The sequence below is a fragment of the Ursus americanus genome, chromosome 22 (genome assembly GCF_024610735.1).
Source record: "Ursus americanus isolate L20-20 chromosome 22, mUrsAme1.1.p, whole genome shotgun sequence".
NCBI lineage: Eukaryota > Metazoa > Chordata > Mammalia > Carnivora > Ursidae > Ursus > Ursus americanus.
In genome coordinates, this window is record NC_142148.1 from 24,853,071 (window position 1) to 24,880,936 (window position 27,866).

Consider the following 27,866-nt stretch of genomic DNA (forward strand, 5'->3'; position numbering starts at 1 on the left):
TCTGGCATGGAGTCTAAGAGGCCTCAGTCCTCCGGGTGACCTCCTTCCCAATGCGGGGATGGACCGTAGGACGGACTGTGGATGGGATTCTTTGCCAAAAGAGTCTCTGGCTGGTTCCTTTCTCGGGGGAGGGGGGCAGGTGGGAAGAGGGTTGGGAAGCTGGGCGGGAACCTGTCGTAGGGGGCAGGCCCCCTTCAGGGACTCAGGGCTAAAGACTGTGTTAGCAGAGCCTTTCCAGAAGGGCGAGCTCTGGCTTCTCCCGGGGCTGCAGCAGCGTCTCTGCCTGTGTCCTTCAGGCACTCAGCACCAGAAGGTCCTTGGAGGTCAGAACAGAGAACACAGTTAGTGGAGGAGCTGGCTTCTGCTTACAGCCTCAGCAGTCACCTGCCTGGGGACTGGGCAAGGCACATTTCTGGGAAGGAGCAAGGTTTATTGGGATTAAAGGAACCCGTCGAGCACCCTGGCCATGTCATTAGCTTGCCCTGTACAGGTGACCTTTGGAAAGACACTTCCCTCCCTGACCCTCATCTCCTTCTTCCCGCAAACAAGAGAAGCAAGCTTGAGCCTCTGTCCACATTCTTCCAAAATCCAATTTTCCTAACTCAAAATATCTACAAAAAAGTAAATAATAGATTTAACCCATAGAACAAAGTAAGTACCCATAAATCTGTACTGATAAAAATAATGGGGTAAATAAATTAATGGGGGAGAAGGGATAGCTCTTCCTTGTAGCAAAATTTCAACGAATAAATGGAAGGAACGATCGAAAAGGAGAGTCTCCATGAGGCAAACGCCACAGTAATAACTCTTGCAGACAAGAACCAATAAAGAATGCCAAAATGAGGGGGAGAAAGTGTGATGAGAAAGAGGATATTTCCGTGGTCGTCTCCAAGTATCTCCTCGTGAGATATTTATTAGTTACAACGGGAAAAATGGTAACTTAACCAATAGTGGGGTAACTGGCCGGGACCACCTTAACCACGTGATCAGAGTCAATATCCCCAGGAAGAAGACATTGACATCGCGTGTCCCCGATACGGTGCGCTGAGAAGGGCACAGCACCACGCCAGGGGCGTTCTCGCAGAAAATACGTAACGCCAATCTCATCGTGAGAAAACATTGGTCAAATCCAAATTGTAGGACATCCCACACAACGGGCCAGTCTCATCAGAAACATCAAGGTCATAAAACGCAAGGAGAATTTAGGAACTGTCACATGTTGGAGGACACCGTCACAGATTTGGACTGACAACCAAGTGCAAAGTGGGATCCTGGATCCTGAACCAGACAAAGCGCGGCAGTGGGGAAACCGTTGAGGAAGGTCTGTAGATGAGTTAATAGTTTTCTGTCAATGTGAACTTCCTGGTTTTGATCATTATACTCTGGTTATACAAGATGCCAACATTAGGGGAAACTGAGGGAAGAGTATTCTTGTACTCTCTGTACTATTTTTGTAGCTCTTCTGGAAGTCTAAAATTGTTTTAAAATGAAAAGTTAAAATAAATGGCTAGAACCGTATAATAAGAAGAAGGAGGAGAAGAGGAGGAGGAGGAGGGGCGGGAGAGGAGAAGAAGAAAAAGAAGGAGAAGGCCCCTGGGTGGCTTGGTTGGTTGAGCTCCTGATGCTTGGTTTCAGCTCGGGTCATGATCTCAGGGTCACGAGATGAGCCCTGCGTCAGGCTCCGTGCTCAGCGGGGAGTCTGCTTGAGATTCTCTCCCTCTGCCCCTCCCCCACATCCACGTGCTCTCTCTAAAATGAATCTTTAAAAAGAAGGAGGAGGAGGATAAGAAAGTAGCTACCATTTACAGAGGTTGTGCAAGACCAAGACTGGGCTGGGTCTTTATTGTTTTTTAAGCTTATATATTTAAGTAATCTCTGCAGCCAGTGCGGGGCTCAGACTCACGACCCCAAGATCAGAAGTCACATGCTCTACCCACTGAGCCGGCCAGGCGCCCCAAAGCTGGGTCTCTCTTTAAATTAGTGGTTCTGCACCTTTCAGACCCAACACCCCAATTTACATTTTATCACTGGTATTTGTGCTCTTTCCTTTATTATTTTGAAATGAAATTCAGATCTATATAATCTACTGATATCCCTTGCTCGAATACAAAGAAGAACTAAAAAGTAAGTCATTTATAATGCAATAATATGTATTTTGATGCGAAATACTCAAGCATGATTATTCAGGAAAGAAAAAAATCATCCCCACTAACTTAAAAAAGGCCCTTAGGTTGGGGAGGAGGCTTGCAATACAGCCCCGGTCGAGAACCACTGGTAGGAACTGCGTCCATTATTCCAGTACAAAACCTACTTCTCACTAGCTGGGTGACCTTGGGCAAGTGGCCTACCCTTTCTGATCCTCAGGTCCTTCATCTGTGATGTGCGGGCAAGCAGCACCAGGGTCGTGCTGAGGCCCAAATGCACATAAAACAGTACATGGTCGGGGGAGGGGATGATGGTGGTGGTGGTAAATTTGTGCCGATCCCATCCCTAGCTCCTGACCCCCTTGAATAACGGTATTAGTGTGAATGGCAGCATCAAGGGAATAACAGCATTAAAATACTGTATCTCATTTAATTTCTCATCACAAAGTCCACGAGTGGGTATTATTGGTCCCCATTTTCAGACGAGGAGACTGAGGCTCAGAGCAGTGCTGAGGTCCTACAGGAGCTCGAGAGATGGGACCAGGGCACGCACCCCAGAGGACTATCCCAGAGCCTGCATCTGACCCCTGCCCACTCTGCCCCTCCAAGGTCACTGCCCACCTCCCCTCACTGCTCCCCTGAGGTGGTGGGGGGCCACCCCGGGCTGAGACTCAAGCCTGGCAGCTGTGTGAGGAGCTGGGCTCTCTGCATTTTGCTGGAGGCGGTGCGGATGGGGCCGCCTTTAGGAAAGGCAGTTGTCATTCTGGGGCAAAGGCCCGTTCTTTCTATTTCCGGGAGTGTGTTCTAGGGAACATACTGAATCCTGAATCCAGAAAGTTTTATGAGCCAGGATGTTCGCTGCAGCACTCTTTATTAAAATGAAGACACTGGTAATGATGGACGCTTCTAGAATGCTTACTATGTGCCTGGGGCTGTATAAGGCTCTTGACACATAGAGTACCACTTTATTCCAAAAGCAGCCCTATGAGAAGGTGCTATGATTTGCCCCTTTTACAGAGACAAAAACTGAGCCTCAGAGACATGAAGTGGTTTGCCCAAGGTCACCCAGCTGGATACTGGCAGAATCGGGATTGGAACCCAGGCCTCCTTCTTCAACGCTAGTGCCCTACTGAGCAAAGTCATGTTGAAAAATAAAACTCCAGAAAGATTGGAACAAAAACCAGCAAAACATTTTAAGTGGTCATTTCTAGGTTGCAAGTGTATCTAAGAGGATAAATGTGTTTGTTTAATCTTTTCTGTATTTTCCAAATTTCAGGTAACAAGCATATGTGGCTTTTATCGTGGCAAAAAGACCACCTGCATTTGAATTTCAAGGCACCTGCCATGATTATAATTAGCAATTATTTCAGGGATGTCTATCCAAAGGGCCATCTTCCCCCTGGCTGGGAGAGCTTTGCGGGGGCCAGGATTGTCCGTTTTGTTCACTGCTGTATTCCCACCCCCGTGCACAGCGTCTGGCACTCAACAGGTGCTCAATAAAAGTTTTTCCAGTGAACTACATCGCACCGCTCTGAGCCTCAGTATTCCCATCTGCAAGATGGGGGCAATGACCTCTGCCCTGGGAGCGAAATGAGTTGGTGGGTGGGGAGAGCTTCCTTGAAGGGTTCTTCAGCTTTGTTTCCTGTTCCCTCAGCCCCATCCTTTGAAGGAAAAGACTTCCATTGCCCCACCCTTCCCCTCCCTTCTCTTCCTCCTCCCAACTCCTGGGCATGGAGTAGAGGGCAGAATAGAGTTCTTCTCCCCTTACCTCCAACACGTCGATGTCTGCATTGCTGAAGTCGATGTTGAGGATTTTGGGGAGAGGGACGCCAGAGCCCAGCACGGCTGTGAGAAGAAACAACACCAAATGGTCAGACCGAGTCAGCGCGGCTAAGAGGTGTCAGCCTTACAGGAAGCCGCCAGGATTTTCAAGGAGAACAGCCGTTTCTTTTCCATCTCTAGGCCTTTGTCCTAGCAGGTGCTCCTGCCCGGGACACACGCCCTCACCCTCACCTGCCTGCCGGGCTCTGAGCCTCCCCCGAGACTTTGGATGTCACCTCTTCTGTGAAGCTTCCCCCAGCCCAGGCCAAGCAACCTTGGGCTCCTGCTGCTCCCTTGAACCGCCCCCACCGTGACAGAAATCACAGAATGTGAATTCTCTGTTTCCCCATCTGTCGCCTCTACCCAGACTATGAGTTTGTTTTTTTTTTTTTAGATTTTTTATTTACTCATTTGACAGAGAGAGAGAGAGAGACAGCGAGCAAGAGAGGGAACACAAGCAGGGGGAGTGGGAGAGGAAGAAGCAGGCTCCCAGCGGAGGAGCCTGATGTGGGGCTCGATCCCATATCGCCGGGATCACGCCCTGAGCCGAAGGCAGACGCCCAACGACTGAGCCACCCAGGGGCCCCCAGGCTATGAGTTTTTTGCAGGCAAGGACTGTGTCCTTTGAAGGGAGGGAGGAAGGAATGGATGGGTGAAAGGTAGGTGGTGGAACTGGATTAAGTGACATTAAACAGATTTTCCTCCTCCAGCAGGACTTTTCAGAGAGCTAAGCACATGGCGAATCTACCCCCGGGCAGGACATTCCGAATTTCCCAAACTCTCTTGGCCATGGAACCCTCTTCTTAAGACTATCCTGTAAGACTAGTTTTTCATGGAACCCACTTTGAGAATCATGGTCCTAATCCAGTCTCTCACTTTTGACAACGGTAAATTGCATGACAGTGAGCTGGAGGGACTTGCTGTCACCTCTTGGTGGCCAAGACCGGGCGAGAGTCTCCACCTCTCGCCTCAAAGGTCAGCCCAGCCCAGCCCAGCCTCGCTCCTGAAGTGGTCGCCTCCCGCCAGGGAGCGCGCATGGCCTTGGGGACCAGGGCCTTCCTGTGATTTCCACTCGGCCTCCTCTGGTGACAGGTTCCAGGATAAAGGTCTGTTGGACATGGAGCACTCCCCCGAATGAACCCTGCTGGTAGAGCTGATAGCAGCCCCTCTCCATCCTCTCCTCCACGAAGGGGAAGCGGCGGAGGCCTTGGGACGAGGTTTCCAGTTACAAGGGGTTCAGCTCTCCCAGCCTCCAGTGGCCCCACAGTTCAAATAACTTCCTGATAACATCCCCAAGGCAGCGCAGAGAGGAGGAATCGCGCTCCGTCCCTTCTCCCTTCGTTCTATGAAGCGGGAAAATCCTCTCACTGGTAACGAGGCTGCCTAGGGGCGGATTCTGGTTGGGAGGCCGGGAGATCCTAAGAGCACCTTCAGCTTTATGGGTACTGACAGAGCTTTTGCAACAAGGTATTCACATAATCCCTATGTAAGTAAAATTAAATACATGATTAAAAATCAATCAGGACCGTAACAACACGAATAAACCTAACAATACTAAATTTGCACCTAAAAATGATTTCCTATGATGTGTATTTTACCACAGCTGAAAGTAAACACACAAAACAATCAGGAAATATCTTGGACTTTTTTTTTTTTTTTTTGAATGGAGAAAAAAGAGTTTAGAAGGAACTAGAACCAGGTGTTGAGATTAATGGCCTCTGGGAGGTGAGAAGTTACTTTTTAAACTGTTCTGGACTTTTTAAAAATTACACATATGTAATTTTCACCTATAATCAGAATTTTACGTAGATAATCAGAAAAACAAAACAATCAGCCAAAGAAGGAAGAAGGAAGAAGGAGGAGAGGAAGAAGGAGGAGAAGAACACAGCAGAACAGCAAATAAGGAAGTTGACCTTTGGGGCAACATTTGCATTCAGAGGGTTAGATAAATAAGCTTAGAATGAAGTTCTCAGAAATCCTGTTGCGGCAGAATGGCTGAGTGTCAAGTATGATGCCCGCCAAACCGGCAGCTACCAGGCCCCACGCCACGCAGCCCTGCGGAGGCCGGGCGTAGCTCTCACCGTTCATGGCGGGCAGGAACGCCAGGTCGAAGATCTTCCCAACCAGCACCTCCAGGAGGCCAACCTGCAGGGAAGAAAGGGAGCTCGACCCCCGCAGGGGTTCACTTGGATCCCCAAGGGCTCCTCGAGGCCCCGCCCTTGGGAAGTTGCAGAGCTGATCTGGGAGAATCTGGGAGCTTCCACGACTCCAGAACCACCAAGCTGGACAGCCGCAGGGCACATCTGTCCGCCTGCTGTCTGTGCAGTTAGGGAGACTGAGGCCCAGAGCTAGGCCAGCGCTGGTCCAAGGCTCACGGTAAGGCAGGGACTGGGGGAGACCTAGGGCCCGTAGTCTATGGTGGCTTGCTCTGAAACCACCGTGATGTCACGCAAGGCCCTGGGGCTGTGTCACCAACATGCCAGGTTCCCATCCCAGCTCAGTCTCTGTGGGCCTCTGGGAAATCTCCCTCACCTCTTGGACGCTCAGCTTCCTCAGCTGTAAAATGGGTCAGCAAGCCCCACTTGCGAAGAGGCAGTGAAGGTTACAGGCCGATCAGGTGAAATGCCCGGCCTTGGAACTTCTCACGTGTGCGTGTGCCCTAAACTTCTCTAAGCCTTGGTTTCCACTCTGAAAATAGGCGTGAATAACCTTTCCCTCGTACAGTGGTTGTAAAAGGCAAATGTAAGCCCCTCTCTGTAAAGTACATGGTTTGGTGCAGAACCACGTGGTAGGACCGTGGCAAGGGCGTGGGACTTTTATCCCAGCGCCGTGACCTTGGACACGTCGCCCAACTTCTCTGCATTTGGCATTTCCTTATGTGGAAAATGGGCTAATACGTGTATCCAGATCATAAGTTTGTTGTGAGGATTGAGAGAAAATTGTTTAAAAAAAAAAAAAGCTTAATTTGGTGCCTAGTGCCTGGTCTCTGTTGTCCCTGACTATTCGCTAATTTCACACTGTGCGAGATGCTGCTTCTGCTTGGAGTCCGAAGATTCCAGCTCCGGTCCCAGCCATGCCCCAACCAGCTGTGAGGCATGTCACAGCCTAGCCCCAGGCCCCGGTTTCTCCATCTACGAAATAAAGCTGGTAACACCAACTCCATGGCTTGTAGGGGCTGCGGTTGCAAAAACTCAGGAAGAGGCAACACGGTGGGTATTTGAGTGTCTGTGCACATGCGGACATCTCACCCCATCTCGTTCTGAAAGTCGGGCCTCTGCTCAGTCGTCAATTTGTAAAAGAAAAGGGAGGCATTTCTGGAGACTTTGGTGGTGTGGGGGACCCAAGAATAAACAAAGAAATGAGGAAACAGGACCAAACCCTAGAATCTGAGCATCTCAGATTAGAAAGGCAGAGTTCCAGAGCGTTTTGGTAAAATGGTGGCTGGAAATTAATCCAAACCTGTTTGCTGAGGCTCAGAGTGGGTTGGTGTTGCCCACATGGAGTCAGCGGCACAGCCACTGACCTGATCCAGACAGGCAGGGGTCCCGCAGGACATGGCTGTCCTACCGCCTCCCCACCGTGGGGCGGACGGATCTGGGCCACGTTGCCTCCACGGGAGTGGTCGGTTCAAACGGGACGGCCTCACAGGCAGGGCTGGAGTGGGGGGTCTGTGCCCCGGCCCTCCCTGGCTCTCTGGGCCTCCGTTTGCCCACCTGTAAGCAAGGCCTGACAGAGGTGATGCCAACGCTTCGGCATTCCCCAGCTGCCTGGGCCCCAGCCTGCCACACGGGGCGCCACTCCCAGGAGACCCTGCCCGAGGGCCTGAGCTCAGTACTTACGTCAAAGTTGCCTACGTTTGAGGTTCTGAGGTTGAGGTGAGTCCTGCCGAGAAAGAGAACCACCTGTTAGACGTAGTGATTGCCGGAGGGTCATAAGGGGCTGTATTTCCATAAACTCTCAGAAGCCCCCCCACCGACATCCTCACAAGACCTCACTTGACCTGGGGGCAGTTAGTAAGAACAGCATTGAGCTCCACGTAGTGAACCCCAACTTTGTACTAGACCTGGTCCTCGGGCTTTTATACCATACCGGCCCCCCTTATCCGAGGTTTCGTTGTCCACGGGCTCAGTGACCTGCGCTCAGCTGCGGTCTGGAAGAGACGATCCCCCTTCTGACCTATTACGGGAAGGTCAGGAGTAGCCTGCCATTTCGTCACTGTACCCGCGTCATTCTCCTGACCTCATCCCATCGTGTGGGCATTTCGTCACCTCACATCACCACAGGAAGAAGGGTGAGTATAGAGGTGTCTGGGTGGCTCCGTCAGTTAAGCATCTGACTCTTGACTTTGGCTCAGGTCATGATCTCAGGGTGGTGAGATCAAGCCCCACGTCGGGCTCTGCGCTGAGCGTGGAACCTGCTTGTCCTTCCTCCTGCTCCTCCCCCAGCTTGTGCTCGCTCAAATAAATAAACAAATAAAATCTTTAAAAAAAGGGTGAGTATAGTACAATATTTTGAAAGGGACGAGAGTCACATAACTTTTGTTACAGTATATTGTTGTACTTGTTGTATTTTGTTATGAGTTATTGTCGTTCATCCCTTACCGTGCCGGACTTCTACATTAAATGTTACCCCAGGTATGTGTGTGGATAAGCACAGTGTAGCCGGGGTATCGTGCTAGCTGCACTCCCAGGCAGCACTGGGGGTCTCGGAACTCGCCTCCCACGGATAAGGAGGGACTGCTATACATAAGGCTTAAATCATCGCTGTGACACCTACCGGCTGTGTGTCCTTGGCCAAGTACTTAGCCTCTCTCTGCCTCAGTTTCCTCCTCTGCACAGTAAGCGGCTGCAAAGACTAAATGAGCAGTCCAAGTAGAGCCCGTGCCTGGTACACGGTGCGTGCCACGCCCACAGGAGCAACTGTCCCCACCTCGCGTGGTCCTTTCAGCAAACCCCTGGGGGAGGAACCTGGCGAGAGGGGACCTCGCCAGGGCCACAGAGCTCAGGAGGCAGAGCCCGGGACTCGGGCCCTGAGATGAGCTCTTGGCCGCTGCGCTATTCTGAGGAGGGGGCCCGAGGCCGGGGTTCAAGGTCTCTCTCTGCACCGTGAGGGTCTCGGTCTCCCTGGGCCTGAATCTCGCCTGCAAACCGACAGCCCGACCCGAGAGAGGCCGGACCAGATTCGCCCTGGGCCAGAGCCATTAGAGCCCTCGCGCGTCTGGTAGGACAGAAACCGATGAGACTTCTCGGGGGAGGAGACTGTTTCAGTGGTGTTTTATTGCCGACTTCCACTCCCTCCCCCCCTTCCCCCTCAGCCTCTCCATCCCCGACACCAAGCTCTTTCCTGCCCTTCAGAGTTTGCCTGCCCTGCTCGCACTGCCCGAACCCCACCCCCCACACCCCCGGTCATCCAGGCTCAGGTCAAGCATCACCTCTTTAGACTCCTGGATGGCTCTGATTCGTGTCATATTCCAAGTAATTCCCATTGTTGGGCTTGATAAATATTTGTTGTAAGAAGAACAACTTATAATGAACTAGGCACGTGCTGACAATTTCACGTACGAGCTCATTTATCTTGAAGTAGGAGTAATAATGGTACTTACTGCCACAGGCTGATGTCAGGGATGACATGAATTGAGACACACTTCGGGTTTAGCTCAATGCCTGGCAGTAGAAAGCCTCCAACAAATAACAGCCGTTATCATGAGTCCTACGAGGTAGGGACTATTATCCCCATTTTCAGGTGAGAAAACTGAGTTTCAGAGAGGCAGAGTCACTTGGCCTACGTCACACAGCCAGTCAGTGGTCACGTTAGGATTTGAACTCGTACTGCTTGGCTCCGAAGCCTGCACTTGTAACCGAGCACCACAGCTCTAGGCCTGACAGGCCTGGGCTGGCCCAGAGCCCCTCTCTGTACCCACTGTGAGGCCCTGGGTCAGTACGCCCTCCTCGCTAAGCCCGAGTTGTCTCCGCTTGAAGCTGGGAGAATAACAGCCCCGACCTCGCAAGGCCGTTGTCACGCATTCAAATACCTAGTTCAAAGCCGGGCACATCAGCATCACGCCCGTCCTTGGTATTATTATTGACATTGTTGTTGTCGTTGACAGTAGGTCCTTTCTATGAAGCTCCCGCATCACCCACCCTGCCCAGCTCGCACCAGTGGCTTTGACAGTCACAGCCCGGTTTCACCCCTGCAGCCTCTGGGATCTACCCAGCCCTGGCAGCCGTGCGAGGGGACCTCCGGTGTCCGCCCTGGTGTCCCTGCAGCAGCTGGCACCAGGCACGGCTGCCCCAAAGAGGCCTTTCTGAGCGGCGGGAGCCCGAGTCCGCAAACGGCCTTACTTGTCCAGCTTGGCGTCGATCATGAGCTTATCTCCCTCCACGGAAAACATGGCCAAGAGCTCTGTGTCCTGGAGGAGAGGGGGTGAGAATGAGGCGCTGCCGCGGGGCGGGCTGTGTGTGCCAGGCCCCGGCGAGGGGCGCGTTAACACAGGTTGTCTGTCCTGCGAGGTCTTGGTCAAACCTCCTTTTATGAGCCGAGAGCCCAGTAACGCTCCCTGTATGATGGATATCCCTGCTCTGGAAGGAAGGGGTTGGGAATAAGAAACCGCCTATGTTTGTGGACAAGTGTGTTGCTTTCAGGTCAGTCGGCGGGGCTGAATGAACTTCCCTCCGAGAGACGTTGTCGCGGGGAGCAGCGATGGCTTGGCTGGTGGTGTCTGAACTGTCTCAGAGCGGGTGGGTGGCCCGTAGCCTACAAACTCTGCTCCACTGCAGAGGGGACTGGGCATCACCAGTGTCCCCACAACTGCCCCAGCCCCACCCCCAGCAGAGGGCATGAAAGGTCCAGAGCAACCCCTCCCCAGCAGAAGCCTTGTTATGGGAAAGTTCCTCTTTGCTTCCCTGCTTCCCCCATCAAATACATAATAAAATAAAATAAAATAAAATAAAATAAAATAAAATAAAATAAAATAAAATAAAATAAATAATAAAATAAATAAAATAAAATAAAATAAATTGGTCTTATGAAGAAAGGAATCTCCAACATATTCAGGCGATGTCACAATAGTAGTAACAATAATAATAATAATTGGGATGACGGAGGACTGGATGCTCTGGGTGTGTATGGCAGGGACCCGTGTGGCCACGCAAAATCATCCCATCCATTCACAAGGAGATGAAGGGTATGTAGGATTTGGCCAGATGAGAAAGAGGGTGTGAGAGTGATCCAGGCACTGGGAAGGGTATGTGCAGAGGCCCAGGGGCAGGAAAGAGGTTGGCATTAAAGGGAAAAGAAAAGGCCAGAGAGCAAGGAGGCAAAAGGACCGCAGGAGACTGGAGTGAGAAGGGGCCAGACCGGGCATGGCTAGCAGGCTGGAGAGAAGTCATGGCTGCCTCCTGGGGGCACTGGGGAGTCATGGCAGGGCTCCGAGCAGGATCCTAAGGCATTTGGGCTGTTGATGGAAAAATGTCCACACAGTAGGGACTAACCAACAAGGAGCAGCCATCGCCACTCCCTGGGTGAGAACCAGCCCTTTTAATCTGGCATCTGAGGACGCCCAGGACGGACTCCCGACACACCATGGCTTGGCGTGCTCTAGCCAAGAATACCCACTTCCCGGATTAGAGGCAGCTCATCTGGTCTTGAGCCCTGGGAGGAGAGCCTGAGAAGACACAGCAAATGGGACAGAACCCCAAGTGTCTGAATCTAAAGCCTTAACCACCAAGGGGGAGTGGCATTTAACATAGCACATTGCTTCAACAAACATTTACTGAGCACCTACTATGTGCAGGACCCTGTGCTAGGTTCTGAGGATCCTGTAGTGAAGAAGCCAATGCACATCTCTGCCCAGCAGTAAACTAATAGATGCATTGTATAGCGTCAGGTTAAGGCTATGAACCAAGGAGAGCAAGAGAGGGAGGGAGGGGGGGAGGGAGAGATATGCCAGGGGTGAGGATATTTTAGACAGCTGGTCTTGGGAAGCCCTCTGTGGGGAGGTGACATTTGAACAGAGACCTAAAGGAAATGAGGAAGTGAGTCATGCAAGAGCGTTCCAAGCAGCAGCAGAGACAGCATATGCAAAGGCCCTGGGGTGGAACTCCACCTGGCACATTGGTGAAAGAGCAAAAGAGTGAGGAGCTGAAAGGTGACCAGGGGTTGATCTAGAACTTTGTGGGTCCTTGTTAGTGGATTGACTCTTGTTTCAGAATTGAAAGGAAAAATTTTGAGAAAAGGAGCCACATGTTTTAAGAGGATTCCTCTCTATGAAATAACTGGAAATTGTATTCGTATCTGTCTCCCGCTGGGGCCCAGGGGCATGAGAACCAGTACCATCTGCCTTGTTTCCCTTTTCTCCAGCATCCAGGGGAAAGCGTAACCCAGGGTAGCTGCTCGGTACAGGTTGCTGAATGCGTGACCTACCACACTGAGCTAGACAACCTGTGAAGGAGCCCTTCCGGTATGCCAGCTACTGCTCTGAGCGTGGAGCCAATGCCCCGCGGCCGCCCCCATAGAGCAGAGGGGAAAATCAAGCCCAGAGGGAGGGAGGGATCCCCCCAAGATCACACAGCTAGAAATGCTACAGACTGGATTTGAATCAGATCATCTGGCCCCGTGTCGGGCTTGTAGTCACTATGGTTGGTCCCGCAGGGATTTGAAGGGGTCTGGGGGCTCCAGAAGACCACATGGCGCCCCCCCTCCCGCCGATACTCACCACGTCGATGAGACAGATAGTGGTCTCCACGTCGTTGGGCTGGGAGACCATGACCTCGGACGTGGCGAATACCTTCACCAGTGCCTCGTCCTTCTGCAGCGTCACTGAAGGTGGGTTGGGCACCTGGATCCTGATGGTGAGTGGGCGGGACTCAGGGTACTGCTGAAACACCTGGGGGGGACACCAGGCCAGCGTGAGTGGGGCCCTGGAGAGTGGGGGTGCCCAGTGGGTCATCAGCCAACCTCTAAACACATGGCCCAGGGTTTCAGACTGGGCACCTTCGGGTCCAACAGCATCGCTCGAGCCCTACAGACCACATGCGGGGGCTCTGACCTGCTCCTGAGGTTGGGCAGGGGGCTGCCCCCTCCGAGGCTCTCATGTAGGGTTACTGGGAGATTCAAAAGTGGGGGTGACAGCAGAGCTTCGAGCTCAATGCCTGATGCCCCAAAATGCTCAGAACCTGCTTCTAGCAAGATGGGTTCGTCCGGACGTTCACGATTGCATCAAATCACCGTAACAACTCCATAGCGTATTTTCTCTCCACGTCACAGATTAAAAATACTGAGGCTCAAGCAAATTGTCCAAGGCCAGCGGAAGAGCTGAAGTTCCAGCCCGGGTCTATGTCACTCAGAAGCCCAGGCCTCCCTCCCCTCCTGCTGCCCCCCGGACGCCCCACCTGGAATGAGAAAGTTCACAGTTGAGGGCGCTTCTCAGTGAGGTCCCAGAGCGAGGCACAGCCTACCTGGATTCGCTGGGGTCTCTGGAGACCCACGCTGGGAGCAATCGGAGCCCGTTTGCTGCAAATGGACTCCCCAAAAGCTAATCAGCTAAAGGGACAAGTCATCAAGCAATCAGTTCCCATATTTGCTAAATAACTGTTTTACCAAAGAAGTTATTTTAAGGAACACTCTTCTTTCTTTTTTTTTTTTTTTAAGACTTTATTTTTAAGTAATCTCTACACCCAACGTGGGGCTTAAATTCACGACCCCAAGATCAAGAGTCACACACTCTTCTGACTGAGCCAGCCAGGCTCCCCTAAGGAGCACTTTTCTTAAATATATTACATGAACATAAATATATGGGGAAAACTACCAAATTGCTTTAAAAAGAATTCCATGTAAACAGAAACTTCCACGAGCAATGCAGCTGTGTGGATCCCAGTCCTAAGAAGACTATTTATTTTCTTGAACACATTCAAGGTGAAGTTCTTGTTTTTCTTTTTTTAAGATTTTATGTAATTATTTGCGAGAGAGAGAAAGAGAGAGACAGAAAGCCTGAGTGGGGGTAGGAGCAGAGGGAGAAGCAGACTCCCCGTGGAGCAGGGAGCCTGATGTGGGACTCGATCCCAGGACCCCGGGATCATGACTTGAGCTGAAGGCAGTCGCTCAACCCATTGACCCACCCAGTGCCCCAAGGTGAAATTCTTTTGAACAAACTGGGTCTGTTGGCAAATCTAGTAAATTCAGCCAAATGACCACTTAGTGAATTCACCCTTTGGCAACCTGGCTTTCGACAAATCAATGACTTGGGGAATTGGCTTTTCCCAAAGGGATTTTCAGGACAGCTGGAGGGGCTTACCCCAACATACACCGTCTCCAGCAATTAGCAACACCTTCCTTCACAGGAACGTGGAGAGGTTGCCTCAAACTCTCCCCACAGCAGCAGGAGACCCGGGGTACCCCTCCCAGCTCTGATCAATCCTCTCTTGGTGACTCCACCCCAGCCTGGGTCTCCAGAAACGTTCCTCTGTGTCCAGCCCGAATCCTCCCCTGCGCCCAGGGGTGTCCCTGCTCTAGCACAGCTCTGCCACTGCCACACTGTGTGACTTCTCTGAGCCTCTGTTTCCCCGTCTGTAAAATGGATTACTCCTCTCTTCTGGCCCCATTAATGTGGGGCAGGGGGTAATTAAAACCAAATAAAAGAGTGCATTCTTAAATTTTTTTTCGTAAGCTTTAAAGTGCAGTGCACATAAGAAGTGGCCCAATAAATAAAAGACCCAGTTGACTGAGGACTCTCCCTGTCTCCCAAAGCTGCCACTATGACATTAGACAATGGTGCTCTGCCATTCAGCTTCCAACCACAAGAGGGCGATAGTGACCGTTTGTTGAGTTGGGTCTCCCTTCCTGCCTCTGAATTACAACCAGAAGCAAACAGAACAGAGAAATGTCTAGAACGGCTGTAGATTACAGCAACCCTTCGTAGCCGCATGACACTTACTACGTAAGAAGCTCTCTGCTGCCAGGTGCAGGGTAACAGACTTGGGACCAGCGCTGGGACAAGAACTGGGGTCAGAAGGGCCTTCGTTCCACCTGCACATAGCTACTAACCTGACAAGAGCCCACTTGCTCCCACCCCTTTTAAAAAGATTTTGTTACTATTAACAAGAACAATAACAGAGAACATTTATCAGAGGCCTGCTCTGTGCCTACGTTCAGATCCCAGGTTCACAGCCACACAGTGAAGTGGGTGTTGTTATTCCTATCTTCCAGATGAGGAAACTGAGGCCCAGCGGGAAGTCATCTGCCTATGGCAACGTGGTTGAGACATGCTGAGCTAGACTTCAAAATCATGTTCGTCTGCTCCAAAAGCCTGGCTCTTCCCGTCTAAGCCACCCTCCACCTGCCTGTGCTCTGGGTCAGCACCCTTACATGAATTATCACCTTCATCCCCTTACTCTCCCAGGTGAAGCTGTGGAGTGGAAGTTAGCAGCCTTTTTTGACAGATGAGGAAGCTAAGGCTCAGAGATGTTAAGACTCTTGCCTGAAGACACACAGCAATGAAGTAGCCAGGCCAGGATTAGACCTGTGCAGGCCCGTCTGCTGCTAGAGCTCAGGTCTTTCCACCTCAACCCTCCATGCCCCCCTCTCATAGGGATTTGGATAGCACACCTTTGTCACAGCACTCCTAGGGAGGGTGTCGGATCACCCAGTTCCTGGGACAGCTAGAAGGAGGGCAGGGCTGAAGACAAGGGGACACATCTACCTTACATACCTTGGGAATCAGAGCTCCCAGCGTGGACGTGGTGAGAGGAGGAAGCTCTTCAAACTGTAGGACAAGAAGGGTCATGTGAGTCCCTGAGGCCAGGGGGACAGACAGGAGATGCTAACACAGGGATTAAACTCCTACACACCCTCCGACAACCAGTGGGGGATCTTCTTCCCCTTAAAGACCCCTTGGGGGTCCTGCCTGTCCAACAGCAACCACCATACTGACCACGGTAGCTGTTTTGTGGTTAAGTGGACAGGGCCAGCCACTTAAGCTCACCACAGGCCTGACTCTCTCTCCTCTAAATGTAATTCTTGACTGAAACAAGGGGAACACCAGTGAGTCCACGTGCGTACCCCAGTGTCCACTAAATGCGTAATTCTGCCACATCCCTGAACAACCTGTACTATAACTTACTTAATGTTTTCTTTCAATTGACTTGCTTTTGAAAACCTCAAATACTAAAAAATGGAAAGCCAGTACCATTTGACAGAAAGAAATGGCAACTGGAAATTGAATGCAATAAAAACTAAATAATGCCATTACATTCTGCTTGGGTATCATTGTCTGTGGAGGGCTGTGGGTGTGAGTTCTGTTCTCTCTGAGTTAAAAAGAGGACACTTAAAAGTGCAAGAGAGGGTTAACTATATACTGGCACTAAACGGAGACTTTCTCCTTGATGGAACCAAGATAGACACAATTCATACGGTGGGTTTTTTTTTGAGAATATCTTATTGTTAGCAGATAGACACAGATTTCTGGAGTGGAGTGAAATGTCATGTTTCCAAAAACATAAATTGTTCAACAATAGCTAGCTAGCTAACTAGGTAGTTTAGATAGGTAGATGAATGGAAGGATGGATGGATGAGAAGAAAGGACGGATGGATGAGGAGATGGACAGATAGAAGGATGGATGGATAGATGGAAAGATGGTTGGATGGACAGAAGGATGGATGGATGGATGGATGGATGGATGGATGGATGGATGGATGGATAGATAGATGGATAGATGGAAAGATGGTTGGGTGGACAGAAGGATGGATGGATGGATGGATGGATGGATGGATGGATGGATGGATAGATGGAAAGATGGTTGGATGGACAGAAGGATGGATGGATGGATGGATGGATGGATGGATGGATGGATGGACAGAAGGATGGATGGAGGGATGAGTAGGTGGGTAGATGGGTGAGTATACAGATGGATGGACGGATTGGTAGACATGAAGCAAATATGTCAAAATATTAACTGGTGAATCTGGGTGAAGGATATTTGGGCATTAATCGTGTTATTTTGTAACTTTTCCGAAGGCTTGAAATTTTCACAAGGAAAGGTTTGGAAAGAAAATTACTCTGGATCATACCTTATTCCTATGTATCATTTAGTTTTTTAGTAACAATGTACAAAGTAAAAGGATTCTAAGCATTTACATTGGGATACATATATAGGAATATATATAAGCTTTTTAAGAAGGATTGGCATAAAATTAAATAGAACTGAATAGGGAGCAACTTTCTCATCGTATGATTTGATGCTATTTCATGCCATGGCTATGAATCACCTAAAATCACCCTAGGCACCATGCTTTGGTAAACACTGCCATAATCAATACACGTCCGTGAGTGGGAAACGAGTGAGGGATGGACTGTCTACTACTGTTCTTGCTTTAAAGCAATTTTCCCAAGGCTGCAGGGACTAGACAGGATCAGCGGGGAGCCGTTTGCTGCCCAGCCCAGCCCACCTCTCGATGGGGCCACGACTCACCATGCCGTTGGTGATGTCAATATCCAGGGCCCCCTGCTTCTGCAGGAGAGCCAACACCGAGCCCAGGAAGTTGGCAGAAATGGCCAGTTGCGAGTTGGTGTTGTCACCCATGGGGGGCAAGTCTGGCATCTTTTGTCTGGGAGACATGGCTGGGCGCCCCAGTGGGTAGTCAATGAGCTCTCCTCCAGCCTCCCCAACAAGAGTCTGGGGAAACAGAGAGGAAAGGGGTCACAGGGGTACAGGGAGATGAGTGGAGGAGGCTGGGACCAGGGTGAGGTCCTGAGTCTGCCTCCAGGCAGCCTTCCTCAATGAAACCCTCTGGGTCTGAGTTGCCCTTTCTTATATGCCCCCTGGCTCTTCTTCATTTGTGATGGAATGGAACCTCTTACAGTTCTCAATTTATGACCACTTACAGCCATCCTTTGCTTTGAATACATGTGTGACGTGGATTCTTCCCCTCTCGGTCCTGCCAAAAAGCGCTAGCGTGTTTATGGATCTGCAAAAGGCCGTGGCATAGCTACTCTCCAAAGACCAGACACATTTCCACGGTCTACAAGTGCTGTGTGGTCTGCCCCCGGGGACTTCTCCACCTCATGGAGAGTCGCTTTGTCCCTACTGCCCTGTCAGGCCCCGCCACCATCTCATCACCCCCACTGTGGCACCTTCCCACACACTGTTCCCTCCCCCACACTCTTCTCTTGTTATGGCCCACTTATCTGGCAGGTCTCAGCTTAAGTGTCACTTCCTCCATGAAGCCCTCCACGACCTCCCTGGTTACATCCTATCTCCTTGCTTCAGGCTCTATATTCTGGGACCCTCTTTCACAGCACTCATGATCTTTGATTGCGTATTTGTCTGAGTGACTCTTGCATGGCCTCTCCCCTCCAGTAGACTGCAAGCTCCATTCGGGCAGATCTCACCTTGTTCGCCAGTGCACCTCCAGCCCCAGCCCGGAGTCTGGCAAACAGCAGGTAGCCAACAAGTATCTCCTGAACGGCTCTTGCTTATGAAGAGACTAGGTGTGCCTGTGTACGTGTGTACAAGCACGCTGTGTCTGGGGCGGCAGGAGAGTATCCGCCGCTCTGTATCTGATACGGCAAGGAGGAGGGAGGCACCCACGTTGGTACAGCCCAGGGGAAGCACGCATGCGTGTGAGGGGCCAGCTTCAGTGGTGTTCTGGAAGCAGCTGACGCCAGCTCATAAACACTCTTGTGACATTATTATCTACGCTTGTCTTTCCAGCTCTTCATTCAGTGATATCAAGTTGGTAGCTTGAAATGGGCCACGGTGGCCGTATTTAGACAGTGGGAATTAGCAAACGCTACAAATCAGGACTTTTTTTTTTTTTTAATCCCAGAGAGCGGGTTGCTAGTGCTTGTCAGCACTCTACTGGCCAGATTCCTTCCCCCAGGTAAACCAACTCCCCAGTAGCAGAAGGTCGATGGCCTGGGCTGGGTCCCCTTTATTCGTGGTGTGACCTTGGGCAAGTGGGTTAACTTCTGCGCCTCCGTTTCCTCCATAAAGAGTTCGCCTCATTATGTCACATGGTGGCTGTGAGCATAGACTGGGTTAATTAACATAAAACACTCAGAATGTGCCTGGAAGGCAGGGAGCCCTTGGTAAGTGTTGGCTGTGATTGCGTTTTCTAATGTGGCTCCTAGAAGGTCCTCGAGTCACCAAAAGAAGGTCTTGTTCAAATGTTGCTTCGCAGACACTGAGCAGAAGCCCATGGGTCTGGCGCTCACACCCCTGCCCGCCTCCCTTTGCCCCGAGGCCCCGGCACTCACATTGAGGTCCAGCTCCAGGAATTCCCCAGTCACAAGCGGGAGGCTGGAGAAGGTATACTGGACACTTCCCAATATCCCCAGAGGAACCAGCGCTGCAGGTAAAGGTGGGGGTCACAGGGAATCCCCTCGACCCTCCAAGATGCCACCCCTCCTTGTGCCCCAAAGTAGGCGGAACAGCAAGGCTCCAGATCCAGACAGCATGAAAAGAGCAAGAGTTCTGGGTTCAAATTCCAGCTCTGTCTCTTCCTTGCTGTGTGACCTCAAGCAAGACACTGTACCTCTCTGAACTCTGGTTTCCTCCTCTGTAAAATAGACTTAATATTTAACACCTTAGACTATACTGTGGGGTCCACGAGATTCTGGATATTGATAAGCTTTGTAAACTGTGAGTCCTGTGACCAGGGAAGAAGTTCGAAGGTTGCACAATGTGGTGCTTAGTCGAAGCTGGGATTTCCCTGAAGGCTTGCATTGTCTGGGCTCTTCCTCCCTTGTTCCTGGCCACAGAGGGACAGTATTTTACCTGTCTGGGAAAGCCAGCCTCAAACTGCCAGGGGTCCCGAGAGATGGAAGTGCCGCCCCAGATGGCCGCACTGTAGGGCTATAGAAACCGTAGCCCCTCGTAAGTCAGGCATCTCCCTTATGTTTTGGTCTATGTGAAAGGAGATCCCTGGAACCGTGCTGCGCGTGAACTCCACAACTATATGGGGCAGGTTTGCCCTCAGGAATGTTCACTCAGAAATCTTGGATCATGGGGTGGTATTGGAGCCTAGTTCTGAGGACCCGGACAGTCTCCCCAGTGTCTCTGCTATTCACTCTCCAATCCCTCTGTGGGCTGAAGCCAACCCCCCCATTGTAAAGATGAGGAAGCTGGAAAGTCTTTCCAGGTCCACACCTTGTCAAGGCAGAGCCAGGACTCAAACCCAGCTTCCCAGTCCCAGTCCAGAGCCTGAGCCTCCGGGCCAGGTGGGGGATGTCTGGCCAGGTAGCCTCTCTCTTGTGCCATCAGCCGTGCCACACTCCGAGGGCCTGAGCAGGTGTGCCCTCACCACGCTGGGCCCCCCTCCCAGACATGCTACGTCCCCAGTGCCTTCCATGGCTGGGCCCCGATCGGGGCTGGCAGATGCTGGCTGAACGAAGCAAAGCGGGAAGGACTTACAGTCCACGAGCCCCAGCTGGTCGTTGACAAGACCCAGGACCACGTCCACGATGGGGCAGAGCTGTAGGGGGAGACGGCATGAGGTTCCGGTGATGGGGCTGGGGTTGGGGAGGGGGCGCACGGATACTGACAGCAGCTAACATTTCCTGCAGGCTTGCCCTGTGCCTGGCACGGTCCTCCCCGCAGCCCTATGGGGAAGGCTCTCTCATAATACTCATTTTATAGCTGGGAAAACCAAGCCTCAGAGAAGGGATATGATTGTCAGGCAGCTTGGAAGTGCTCGAGCTGGGGTTCAAACCAGAACCATGTGACTCCTAAGCTCCATTTCTTTATCCCCTCACTAATCTGTCCCTCCGTGGTCCTCTGGGTCCTCCCCGGGCCCCCAAGAACATGGCCCAGCCCTCTGGCTCCCTCCATCCCTCTGGGTCACCTGCATGCCCACAGGGATGGAGGCCGGACTATGGTCCCTCAGTCTGGGGAGAGTCTGTGCTTCTAGCTTCCCGTCCCAGGATGGGTTCTCACCAAGTCAGGGAGGACATTGGCCAGGACTCGGTTCACTAAGTTGTCCACGAGGTTGGGGAGAAGCCTGAGGAGAGAGGAGTGGAGGGGAGGCGGGAGCTCACCAAGCTCGTCCACACTCGGGGTCCCTAGCCAGGCCCTGGGCAGCGAGTACTGGAAAATTGTTCTGAAAGCTGGAAGGACAGTGGCTGGGCCTGAACGGACAGGTGACCCTGGCAAATCGCTTGGCTTTTCATTCAATTCATTCATGCATGCATGCATGCATCCATCCATTTGTCCGTCCATCCGTCCATCCGTCTGTCTGTCCGTCCATCCATCCAACAAACAAATGCTCCTTGAACTCTGCAGTGGGCCAGGCCTGATTTATGTGCAAGTCGTTCCCTCCTGCGCACGTGCCCGTCTAGCGGGCTGCCTGCCGCAGCTTTGTGCGGTCACCCCGAAGGGAAATGGACGTATTGCTTGATCCAAGCACCTAGCACAGCATCTGGTGCATAGTAGGTGCTCAATTGATGTTCGTGGAAGGGAGGGGAGGAGAAACACTGGCCAGCAAAACGTGCTCGTGCGGTCCGCAAGAGGAAATGAGCTGTTGATGTTGAAAAGCTTGGGAGATGTGATCGGTTCTACAGACAAGGAAACAGGTCGGGAGAAGTGGTCCAGAGCGAGTTCTAAGTCCGTCACCAGCTGCCAGGTAGTTAAGGAGGGAAGGAGATCACAGTGTTGATGCATAGACAGGACACATAGGTGGACAGACAGACAGACTTGTAAGGCAAGCGTGTGTTTTGTGAGGCCCTGCAGTGATGAGAAGGTGAGTGAAACATGGCTCTCCTAACACAAAGTGTCACCAACAGCTTGGCCCCTGAAAACCCCATCCGTTTCCCCCTCCCCCCGAACACTCCCTACCTGTGCCTGCCCACGTTGTAGCTGACCGTCCAGCCTGCCAGCTTGACAGAGCAGAGAATTTCGTGGGATCGTGTCCTAATTAGAATGTTTCACTATGTATTTTGGTCTCCTTTTCAAGAGGATTCGCACCTCAAGGGGCCTTATCTCGGTTCCAATTCTCCTTGGAGGATAAGGCCCTTGAGAACAAACGTGCACGCGGGTGCGTGTGTGCCTAGGTGTGGGGGGGGATCACCTGAATTTAATCCGTGCACATTCAGGGCTAAGACTGTTTTCTCTTTCTGGGAAATTATCCGGCAGATACATCGGCCCACGTTTAAAATGTATATAAGCGGTTATTCATTGTAACCTGTGTGTCAGAGCAGAAGACTAGACGAACTGCCATGTCCCCACACCAGGGGACGAGACCGATACTTGGTGGTTCGGCCAGACAATGGAATATTACACGGCCGTAAAAACAACAAGAAACTCTCAATGTTCAAATACAGAAAAATCTCCAAAGAGAGTAGATGGAGACAAAGTGCAAAATGGTGTTTATAGGGTGTGCCCGTGTGTGCTAAAGGAGGGCTGGGAGTGAGAATCTACGTTCACGTTTGCTTCATTTGTAGAACGGAATTGGAGGGAGAATCGGAAAGAAGCACAGTGAGCTTGCTGGGGAGGGGCAGATGGGAGGCAGGGTGGGAAGGAGGCTCTCAGTCTGTGCCCTTTTATTTTTTTATACATATTTTTAAAGATTTATTTATTTTAGAGAGAGAGAGAGCAGGGGAGGGGCAGAGGGAGAGAGAAAATCTCAAGCAGACTCCCTGTTGAGTACAGAGCCCAATGTGGGGCTCAATCTCATGACCCTGAGATCAATACCTGAGCTGAAATCAAGAGTCAGACGCTCAACCAACTGAGCCACCCATGCGCCCCTATTTTTTTTTAATATTTTGAACCATGTACTACCAAATACATTTCCCAGTGAAAATATGAATGTAAAGATCTGGGAGGTTTCTGGGTGCTTCTCTCCATCTGCTCTCCTCACCAAAATATCAGGGGCCAATTTTCTCTGTCCTTACCTACCCTAGAGCAGAAACAAAGACTCAGAGAAGCTCACATGAATCAGAAATTCTTGAGTTCAAGTGGCACAAGGAGATTTTCTACTCCCAAAGTCTAGGTGGGATGAGTACTGGAGTGATAGGGAGAAAAGATTGATAACACAGGAGGGGAAGGAGTAAGGGGCCAGAGGCCTCGAAGAGAGAAGCCAAGGAAGCATCTCCCATGATGAGGGCCAAGGAGTGGAGAAAGGACTCAGCTCTGAGCTGCGCTGATGTGCCCTCATCCAAAACCAACACCTGGGGACAGCGTACCCCTCAATACACAGACACTTTTAACTTCCCCGGACAGAGTATGGGGATTTGGCCACTTTGTGGGGAGGGCATAACAGAAAAAACTCAACCCCTAACCAAGGTTGCATTGGACAGAACCAACTGGGAAATTTCCCCCTGAGTTGGGGGTCCAAGGGACACAAAACTCCTGCTAGACATGTATTCAGAAAACTCTTAAAATGTACCAGATTCTGCACTGTGTTCTGCATTCATTATCTCAATTCCAAAGGGAAAAAGAATTACCTGCATTCCACAGACAAAGAAGCTGGACCACAGAGAGGGCAACAGAGTTGCTCAAAGTCACACAGCAATGAATAGTGGAGCTGAGGTTTGAACTGCAGGCTGCTTCTGGAGCCTTTACTCATAACCATATGGTTTGTCAAAGACAGCCCACCCCACCATCCCCCAAGGCACTCGACTGCCCGCTGGTACTCACCCTCGAAGCAGCTTGACTTTGATACCCCCCAGGAGGGTGTCACATCGCTCAATAACTAGCCTAGGGTAGCCTGTGCGGTCCATGGTCAGCCGGACCTTGGCAGTGATGTTCACTTCCACAGCAATGTCCAGGAAGCCGATGAGACTGGAGGAGATCACGGGGCCGGGGAGACAGTGAGTCAGCCTCGACTGCCAGGCAGCTCAGCTTCACTCAGTCCTGGCCAGCACCTTGCAGCTTCACTCAGTCCTGGCCAGCACCTCTTTCCCCTGTCCCTGCCTCCTGGTTTCGTGCACCTAGTGTGCCCCTCGCTCATCTCTAGGGGTCCCAAACCCCCTGGTCCCTCTACATTTGCAAACAAATCTATCTCCCCCTTAGTCTATGAGGGCTTCGAAGGCTAGGAACAGGTTCAATAAATGAGCTCTCTATATAAATTCTGGTTTCCAAGGCGACTACCCATCGACCTAGCTTTATAGATATGACCTCATCCCATGGGGAGAAATCAGCGCGGAAGTCCACTGTCCGAGGGCCTTGGATAAGCACTTGCTCTGCGGCAGGCACTCTCCAGGGAGGCATTTGCTTGCCCTCCCTTGCCTGTGGCCACAGCCACCCGGAAAAGGAGGTGTCATGCCCATTGCCGGCAAAGACACTAAGGCTCAGCGACATGAAGGGGCTGACCCGAGGTCACGCAGCTTAAAAGAGAGTCAGGATTCAAACCCAGGCTGTCACCTGTCTCCAGCCTCTCAGACCTTAACAACCATGCAGGCCACCTGCACTGAGGACAGGGACCGTAAGATGACCCGAGCCCCAGTGCGAGCCATGTGCTGGTAACACGTTAGGTCTTACCCCACATTATGGACAAAGAGGCTACGGAGCAGAGAGGGGAAATGCCTGCCCAAGATCTCCCGGCCGGGACATAGGTTGACGGGGCCCCTCCAGGGCTGGGGGTACACACCTCTTCCCGTTGATGGCCACGCGGGTGTACAAGCTCAGGTAGACGCCCACTCCAGGCAGGAGCCGCACGGACACCCGGGGGAGGGTCAACTCCGCGATGCGCAGCCTGCGTGGGCCCGGGGGTGGTGAGACGGAGGTCATCCCGCCTGCCTGCCGCCCCTCGCTAGGAGTGCCCGCCTCACACCACCCCCTTCTCCGTGTCGCATTCGTTCCTCCTGACTCTAAAGACACCTGACGTTTGTGGATAGAACTTGGAAAACCCAGAGAGGTGAAAAGGGAAAAGAACGCCATGGTCCATACTCCTTTTGCCTGGAGACGCACTGTTTACATTTCCATGTATTTCCTTTGGGGTTTTTTTCTTGTAAAGATGACATTCCCTCTGCTTGTCCCTGCCCCTCTTTTCCTGGTTCCTTCCTACATATTCTCAGATTTCAGTTTAAGACCCTCTTCCTCCAGGAAGCCTTCCCTGATCTCTCCCATTATACACATCCTCATTTCCCCACGAACTGCTTACCAGTGTTATAATTGTACGATTATTTTCAGGCGTCTTTATGAAAGCCCATATACCCCATCAGCCTGCAAGCTCTGGGGGAGCAAGAGCTGTGCCTTTTGGCTGACCACGTGGCCATGTGCTCAGGGCCAGCACAGCGGCCTGCACAGAGGAGGAGTGCTGAGTATTCATGGAATTAGATAGTGAATGGGAGGAGACTGGGCATAGATGAAATTACTACATATGTGTAATTTTAAATCCTTGGGTGTTTTCCACTCTAACTCTGACAATGTACATTCTACAGCCGAGGAAATCAAGACTCAGAGCCATGAAAAGTGCGGCCCACAGTCACACACGTACATAAAAAGGTGAGCTGAGACTCAAATTCAGGGCTGCTTAAGGACAAGACCCCAAGCCATACAACTTGGGGCTCTCAAGACCTCCAGTCCTGAGGCCAAGCCTTGAAGTGCACAGGGCTCTCTAGACTGTCACTCCTCCAACTCCGGCCCCTGGGGGTGATCCCCCGGTTTGTACATTCATCGTCTGGGCTTGATAGGGGGAGCCTGGCCCCTTCTTACCCCGTGATGCCCTGCACGGTGCTGATGAGGCCTCCCTCGCCAAGCACGCCCAGGACTCCGCCTCCTCCGAGAAGTCCTCCATCACCAAGGAGACCACCTCCGCCGAGCAGGCCGCCTTGGCCCGACAGGATGCCATCGGCCGCCAGCATGCCCCCAGTGCCGAGCAAACCACCTGGGCCCAGCGCCCCAGTGGCTACACCGGGTGGGATCTCTCCAGGCCGCAGCTCTCTCCGGTGAAGCCTGCCCGCGACTGCTGCACCTTCGGCTGACCTGTACCGCCCATGGCCCCTGTGGCCGCCATATGCGTTCTCGGCATTGCGGTAGTCGCCCTTTCGGAGGTCCCTGATGCTTCCATCTGACTCAAGGATCTCACCGTATCTGTATTTGCCCCCCAGCTGAGCGGTGTTGTCATTGGTCTCGATGTGACCATACTTGTAATTACCGCCAAGCTGATTGCCATTGGTATATTTTGGGGGGTGCTCTCGGACATGGAAATCGTTGTAGGGAACGCCACCGACACCTCGGGAGAATTCAACGCGTCTGTAGTCATTGTAATGGTGTCGGCCTCCGCCCAAAAGACCACCACCACCACCGCCCAAGAGACCACCACCACTGCCACCCAGCAGACCGCCACCACGGCTGCCACCACCACCCGACAAACCTCCCCCAACTCCACCCAGCAAGTCATCTTCACCCCCTCCACCCCTACCACCAAGCAGGCCCCCCAGGAGACCACCGCCCCTACCACCACCACCACCACCACCTAGTAGCCCCCCACCACTGCCACCCAGTAGCCCCCCACCCCTGCCGCCTCCGCCCCCCAACAGCCCCTCATCCCTGCTGCCTCCGCCACCCAACAGCCCCCCACCCCTGCTGCCTCCGCCCCCCAACAGCCCCTCATCCCTGCTGCCTCCGCCACCCAACAACCCCCCACCCCTGCTGCCTCCGCCCCCCAACAGCCCCCCACCACTACCACCCAGGAGCCCGCCACCACTGCTGCCTCCACCCCCCAGGAGCCCCCCACCACTACCACCCAGGAGGCCCCCACCACTGCTGCCTCCACCCCCCAGGAGCCCCCCACCACTACCACCCAGGAGCCCCCCACCACTGCTGCCTCCACCGCCCAATAAGCCTCCCCCAACTCCACCCAACAGATCACCACCACTCCCTCCACCCCCGCCACCAAGCAGGCCCCCCAGAAGACCGCCCCCACCACCTCCACCTCCATTTCCACCAAGCAGACCCCCCAGGAGCGGTCCGCCACCATCACCACCAGCTTTACCCATGGGCACCTCTCTCAGGGCTGAGCGGAGAGCGTCACTCTGCTGTAAGGTGCCCGAAATGGCTGTGGAGAAGCAGAAGTGCCGGTCAGGGCTTTCTCCCACAGCCCCCGGGGGCCACCTCTGGAGCACTACCCGGGCTCTCAGCACCCCATTTTCCTGGTGGTAAAATGTCAGGGTCAAATGGGAAGACGCCTCTAGACCAATCCAGCCCTGACATCCCGGCAAGCTCACCAGCTGCAGACCTTGCCCTGCTCTCACTGTAACTAGATCTCACACCATTCACCAAACCTGGAAAGATTTTCTCCTTCATCCTCCCTTTCGAGGGCTCCATACTTTAGAGCTTATAAACCTGCCTAGACGGGAATCAGGGCAGGGAGAGTCTTCATTTGCCAGAGGACAAAAATGAGGTCCCGAGAATTAAAGGCAGGAATAATTACAGCTCCTGCATTTGAGGGCCTCCCAGGTATCAGGAACTGTGATAAGTTTGCAAAAGGCTTTCTTGTTCATCCTCATATCTGTCCCCGTGATGGGGCCAAAATCACATCGATTTTGCAGATCGGGAAACTGAGGTCAGAGAACTCAAGTCGTGGACTTGAGGCCACACAGTATTTGAGCCCCAGGAAGCCTGAGTCCAGGGCCCCAAGCTCATAGTCACTGCCGCCTGCTGCCTCAGCTCTAAGGTCCTCAACTCGCTGTCCTGCACGCAAGTGCTCAGGAAATGGTAGCCGAAAGCAAAAGGGGGAATAATTCACCCGTCCACCCGATGCAGAATCTGCTGGTGGTGAAGAGGGTCCTGGGCAACTTCAGAGCTGGCGGGACAGCCCTGCCCACCCCATGTCACCCCAACCCCCCGTAGGCCTGGACTCACCGTTGCTCAGCACGTCTTTGGTAACCCTGAGGACAGTGTTTGTCTCTTGGCGGGTGCCGCAGACAGCTGCCACACACAGAGCGGCCACGCACCAGGCCGTCCACAT

The 27,866-nt window shown here is 52.3% G+C and overlaps 1 protein-coding gene across 1 annotated transcript; it reads right to left on the reverse strand.

Moving 5' to 3' along the window:
- On the reverse strand, window positions 1–27,866 carry BPIFB4 (BPI fold containing family B member 4). The gene is made up of 16 exons (XM_045810046.2): window positions 27,761–27,866; window positions 26,892–26,954; window positions 25,610–26,129; window positions 24,543–24,647; window positions 23,591–23,734; window positions 20,894–20,957; window positions 20,372–20,432; window positions 19,216–19,307; window positions 17,429–17,632; window positions 15,670–15,723; window positions 12,679–12,849; window positions 10,307–10,374; window positions 7,805–7,847; window positions 6,047–6,110; window positions 3,913–3,989; window positions 1–316 (listed from the first exon to the last, which is right to left on the reverse strand). The coding sequence occupies exons 1-16, from the start codon at window positions 27,864–27,866 to the stop codon at window positions 293–295; spliced, it is 1,860 nt and encodes a 619-aa protein (XP_045666002.1). The 3' UTR covers window positions 1–292.

Bases quoted from the DNA above. Each gene is read 5' to 3' on its own strand.
- BPIFB4 (XM_045810046.2), bottom strand. From the start codon at position 27,866: ATGTGGACGGCCTGGTGCGTGGCCGCTCTGTGTGTGGCAGCTGTCTGC. The intron at 26,130-26,891 runs GTAAAGCTGGTG...AATTCTCCCGAG, and splicing joins CCTGAGAGAGGTGCCCATGG to GTGTCGGTGGCGTTCCCTAC. The intron at 12,850-15,669 runs GTATGTAAGGTA...TGTCCCCCCCAG, and splicing joins TGGGAGCTCTGATTCCCAAG to GTGTTTCAGCAGTACCCTGA.